The sequence below is a fragment of the Eimeria acervulina genome, genomic scaffold (genome assembly GCF_000499425.1).
Source record: "Eimeria acervulina Houghton genomic scaffold, Eah_scaff934, whole genome shotgun sequence".
NCBI classification, from domain to species: domain Eukaryota; phylum Apicomplexa; class Conoidasida; order Eucoccidiorida; family Eimeriidae; genus Eimeria; species Eimeria acervulina.
The window spans coordinates 7,382-13,190 of NW_013549512.1; the positions used below are offsets into that span (position 1 = coordinate 7,382).

Here is a 5,809-nt window from a genome sequence, read left to right on the forward strand (position 1 = left end):
TATATATATATATATATATATATATATATATATATATATATATTATGCTAATATATGTAATGCCTGCTCCAAAAAGGACGCACATATGTATCTATTGTATGTATAATATATATATATTTATTGTACATGTATGCAATAAATATATATGCGCGTCTTTTTGGCACTCTATATATCTGCATAACTACACAAAATACCAATGGAAATTGTACATGACGTCGTGCATGTGTATTTTTATGCTTGTGAACTTCATAATCGCACAGGTATTCATCTCCAAGCTTATTCACTGTTTATTCACCGTCTGGAAGTTGGCGAGGGTGCTGTCATTTATGCTACTCCAAACTTTTCTTTTCCGCGAGTTGAACCAGAAGTGTTATATAATACAATCTGCCGTAGCTTGTATTTCACATGTTTCCCCGTTGTTCTTCCCATGGAAAATGAACAACCAAGGACACTGATAGATTCAGATTAGACACACAGCCAAGAGAATACGTACGCCCAGCTTGGCTCGGCAGATTAGGAGACCTACTCACAAGGGATAAGTGTAAAAGAATTTGTTTCTCTTTATATGAATGAATACAGTGAAGTTTCTTTGACTGCACCGAGTCAAAAAAGTTCGATGCACGCGACAATCGGCAATCAAGACTGCTGCTCGGGCACATGCGATATATAGAAGCGGCAGAGCCTGCTCAAGGAAAACTTGATCTTTTCTACAACGAAGACACCAGTAATTATTTTAATTGATTACTCTAAGTTATAGTTATTCTGTAGTTATTGCCTCAAAGCGGAAACGGCCGGGTTTGTTTGGCACAGAGAGACCCGCTACCCATCCAGCCAGCCACGAGATGGCCGGCATCGGCTACGCTGTTCTTCCGAAACAAACTCTAAAGGTCCAAGAATATTGATTTGCGTTCCAGCAAATGCGAATGATTTAGTTAATAAAAATTATTTACTTTGCTGTTACCATCTGCGAAAATTGCGCGTTACTCCCCCAACTGCGCCACTTCCCTCGAGTGGGAAAGAGCAGCGCAGCTCCGTTGCTCGCGGCTATGCTTGAGGGGAAGATAGCCTTGCGATTACTTTTCCTTGAACAAATTTCCTTTGGATTTTCGAGCTAAACTGAAAGCCGAAACGAATGCTGGAGCGGGTGTTTGATTGTGGGCTTGGATCTAGACATGCACAGGAACTCTCATCGGCGTGACCGCCGATTCTCTAACGCCAGCCGTGCTGGTGCTACAGATACACGTGTTTGAACACTTTCGACCTCTTTTTGAGTTCATCCGTCAAAGGATTGAGAATATTTGCTCTGAATTTCATGTGACGACCCCGCAGCAATGGCCAGATCAGCAGGCGGCTCAGCAGCCTGGCTGACCCCTTGGCGGAAGTTCTTTTCAAATCACCCAAAGAACTTGGCGCTCCGCCTCCGCCTCTTGCTTTTTCTGGACTGTGTGATATTTGCTTTGATAATTGCTGCTATTACGGGGCCCTGGTACAGGCAGGAATGGCGAGTTGCGAATGGCGAGATCCTATCGTGGACTTTGAACCTCACCAGGGCAAAGTTTGCTGTTGACTGCTCATCAGATTCCCCCGAGTTTCTTGATTTGTGCCAAATGCTCTACGGACGAATGGCGGGAGATCTCCGAGCAGTGACGCGTTCTATTTGCAGCGCAGCTAGAAAAGTACAGGACACAGACCTTCAAGCCCTGTTGCAGGAGACATGTTCAGATATGGAACTCATACAGAAACTCTCAGTCTCCACAGGTGGCGTGGCGGGAATGTCTGCTTTTTTTATGGCCTTCGGCTTGGTAGCTTTTCTTTTGCATGCAGGAGGCGGCTTTCGAAACCGCCGAGCGTGGCGAGCCAGTTTCGGCTGCCATGTGCTTGCATGGATTGCTATAACTGCCTCCTGTGTTATATACAGTCTAGCAATAATAAATATTGAGGATATGTTTCACTTTCAACCTCCCTTAAACGTCTCATTCGACCCTGCACAAGCTGAACCCGTTGCTCACGAGTTGCTGTACGGGTTCATAATTGCCATCGTTTTGTCGGGGCTGATGCTCTTCTACCTCCCCTTTTGGTGGAAGGCGGCTCCTTTTGACCCTGACCCCTATTTTTTAGAGCCAAGCGACTTGCGTCAAGGATTTGTTTAATTCTATGTTTTTTCACTTGCCACAACATCACCGCAGACACTCCTTGCACAGGTTTCAACTCCACAATGTATAACGAGAGGCTTTCGTTAGCGTTCCTTTTTCTGGGTGGCAAAGTTCAACAGAAATAACCAAACTCAATAGTGGAAATTACGAAGAAAAGGAATTTTAAGTTGTTCCACTGCACGCTTGTAGGTGAACCCACGCATTGTCCGCATTCCTTTTGAAAGCTACGCTTGGATGCTGCTTCCATTGCTATATTCAGAATATGAATTTGCAGCATCGAGCGCTATTCCAGTAATGCGGGTCAGGGAGTAGCGAGAAAAGCAGCCTCTACATGTCTGCTGGTTTATTAATTATCTGACGGAATCTACTACAATGAGACATATTGTGTAACAACAAAACGCCTGTGACTGGTCTACCTGAAGGGGCAACAAAGAACGTGGCGTGTATGAGGCATAAATAGGAAAAGAAGTATTATTTAATTGTTCTTTTGTCGTGTCTTCACTCTGTCCACCTCCTAGATACAAAATTCCCCCGTACGTGTTTAAAAGCAGTCCTGTCAAGCAGGCATCCAGCTCGCACGGAGGCGAGGACAAAACTGTCTTAAGATGCCTGCAAGAAGTTTATTTCGTTTCACAAGAGATGACAGATTTTCTACAAATCAGTCTTGTGCACAGCTGTATTCCGTGCTGCATACGGAATACAGCTTTTTCGCCATTGGAGAGGTCAGTCATGTGGGGGGGAGAAGCAGAGAACCCTCAGAAAAACTCCTTCTTGAGCCGCCTGGAGCTGCGTTTTTTATTGAATCCCCGGCGTGACCAAATACTCTGTAACGGCCTTGAGTCGAGACAGGTCCAAAGCGGAAAGCTAGCAGTTTCTTGGTCGAAATTTGCTGGCTTTTAGGCCCGGTGAGTTCGGATGTACCAAGAAAATTTGAAGTTGTCCATAGGGTTTGCTGATTTCTTGGTGGCGGGCTCTGAAAAAGCCTGCATGCTCCCATGCTCCTCTCCTTGCCGCCGCAACACAGCGCGTGACGGCTCACTAGCCACCTGTCTGCATGACGATGCCGCTTATCTTCCTAATTAGTCCTATTTCAACAACCTCAACGATGTTATTTTGCCTTCAAGTTTTGTTTTCCCCAGAAATTCATCATTCGGCCCCTGTGACTCATTGGTTCAAGCAGCTGGCTGCTTTAGACCAGTGACGTCGCGGGTACCTGTTGCGTCCGTGGTGGCGTCTTCTGTTCGTTTTTGCTATCCTCCACGCATTTATCATTGTTTCTGTTTTATATTTTGCCCATATATTTCCGCTTCTCGCTTCAATCTGAGGTGGCTTTCATGGCCTCCGCGCTGTCGTCGGCGGCGCCTGTTGCCAAGGGGATCGATGGCCAATGAAGACTCATTCAGTGGGTGGTTGGAAAGCAGCAGAGGCCAGGACTTCTTTGCAGGTCAACTCGTGTTGTTCATTTATCGGGAACGGCAATAATGATGTTGATTCTGCTGACATGGCTTGCGTCAGCACTCTCACGGTCATCGCTGTTGCCCCTCCCGTGCAGTGCAGCTCCAACTTTGAATTCTGGGGTTGTACGACTTCATCGAGCACCCGAAAGCGTCACTAAAGATTCCCGCCTGACTGTATACCCCGCAGACGTGCACCCTCAGAAGCCTGCGGCGGCCACGCATCAGCAGTTTCTCTTACCCAAAGACGTGCGCCTCGCCCACATCTCCGCTGTCGAGACGCCGAAATATCCGCCTCCAGTAGTGCGGAATAAGGGAGGAGCAGAGGAACATGTTCAGCAGGCTGATGCAATTCCGTCTCTCGCACCTGAAGTTCATCTCCATTCTGATGAATTGAGTCCAAGCACTTCCGTTGGGGGCAGCAAGCAAACGCACTTCAGCCCCTTTGCCTTCTTGCAGGAGTCACCCGTACCGAGTACAGTTATTTTGATCGTCGTGGGCACCGCTCTTCTCCTGTTGCTGATCGTCATTGCCATTATCAGTCATTATGCCCTCGCAAGTCGCTCGTCAGCGCGGCGAGGAAGCGTTGGGTACCCCAGACAGCAGCAATACAACAGTCCGTCATCTACACGGGATTTAAATTAATCTACAAAATAAATAAGATGTTCCCTTAAGCCCTTCTACTTCCCCATTGGTGGGAGGGCGCCTATTATTGCACCAACACACATCACCCGTTAGGTTGTAATTTTTGACACTCCCCAGATAAACCTCCGCAGATGCATATAGTTGCATATTGCATAGCTGCATATAAGCGAGCATGCAGCCATACTTATTTGAAGATATGTGTGATCATACAAACCGATTTACGCAAATGTGTGAATATACAACTATGTAAAAATAAAATTACATTAACGTGTGCGTGAGCATGTATTATATGTAGATTGTATATTATATATATATATATATATATATATATATATATAATCTTCACATTTTTGAATATATATTGTCCTCGGAGTGCTCTGCAGGCCAATCTGACCCATGCGAGACCTCAGTGCCGGCGTTCAATCCAGACGTGTTCTCGGCTGCTGTTGCTGCAAGTCGCCAGTTCTCCCCCTTAAATTCCTTCAATTCTTTGTACAACTTACCCCCCGGGTAAGCCCATAGAGGACGACAACAAATGTAGAGAATTGCCTCTTCTGCCGCAATCGATGCGTGCGGTTCACTACTCTGCGTACCTTAGGTCCAGTGCAGCAGCACTACTTAGATATATGTATATATTTGCTGTTTCCTTATATGCCTGCTTTGCAGGTTTATCGAGCGCAAGACTCCAAGGGAGATTGAGTACGAGAGGCGCGTGATGAACACCCGTCTGGCGCCGCATTCCGATTCGCCTCAAAGGACTCACTCTAGGCACCTTGAGTCTCCACCTTCACCCAGAGAAGGGAAGAACACTGTAGGCTGATGACGCCCTCGGTGACTAACTAGACAGATGCACTACATCTGCATCTCTACAAGCTTTAGATTTTCTCGCTAAAACCCAACTGAACTGTAAACACTAAACCTAATTGGACAACTACGCATGATGCCGTGCAAGGAACTTAATGAGAGTCTGGGTGACACGGTGCTGCCAACGAAGTTGGGCCCCTCGAAACTGCTGACTGACGGTCGGTTGAAGCGCAGATGAACTGCTGCGACAACGCCTGAGCCCGCCAGTTCCTAGCGAGCCAACTGGCTCTGCAACTGAAAACAGGAACTGCGAGACAGACAGGAGCTCGACTCCTCTTCCTGCCTCCCTCTTCACGTGGTGTACGGACGCCTTGCTCTTGTTACCGATTACCTCGACCTTTGTCTCATTTTTCTCCTTTTGCGCTGCAATCTCCTAGTGCGCTTCTTCTTCCACTGCAGAAGAAGACACCGTAAAACGCAATCCGCAGAAGTAAGAAAAGGCCTCGGCTAAACTGAGGGGTTGAATAAACACAGTGCTCCACGGAAGAACAGCATATGCCCGTCACCAGGAATGCGCATAACGAAGTAGAATTACACAACCCCAGCAGAGTGCAGAAGCAGCAGCATTGAGTCATTCAAGAATAGTGCGGTCAACCTGAACACGAGAGAAAAAGTTCGCGAATGCGGCCTCAGACATCTAAGGAAGTCGCCAGGCGTTGCCCCAGGCGCTTGAGGCATCGCGTACGCAACACA

The 5,809-nt window shown here is 46.9% G+C and overlaps 2 protein-coding genes across 2 annotated transcripts; both read left to right on the forward strand.

Annotated features, from left to right (window-relative positions):
- Positions 1-1,331: 1,331 nt before the first annotated feature.
- EAH_00052410 (hypothetical protein, conserved) lies at positions 1,332-2,150 on the forward strand (the record flags this gene model as incomplete). Its single annotated transcript, XM_013394078.1, has 1 exon — positions 1,332-2,150. The coding sequence occupies one exon, from the start codon at positions 1,332-1,334 to the stop codon at positions 2,148-2,150; it is 819 nt and encodes a 272-aa protein (XP_013249532.1).
- A 732-nt stretch (positions 2,151-2,882) lies between these two features.
- Positions 2,883-5,072, forward strand: EAH_00052420 (hypothetical protein, conserved; the record flags this gene model as incomplete). The annotated part of the gene is made up of 4 exons (XM_013394079.1): positions 2,883-2,979; positions 3,669-4,223; positions 4,636-4,762; positions 4,919-5,072. The coding sequence occupies 4 exons, from the start codon at positions 2,883-2,885 to the stop codon at positions 5,070-5,072; spliced, it is 933 nt and encodes a 310-aa protein (XP_013249533.1).
- Between the last annotated feature and the right edge of the window lie 737 nt (positions 5,073-5,809).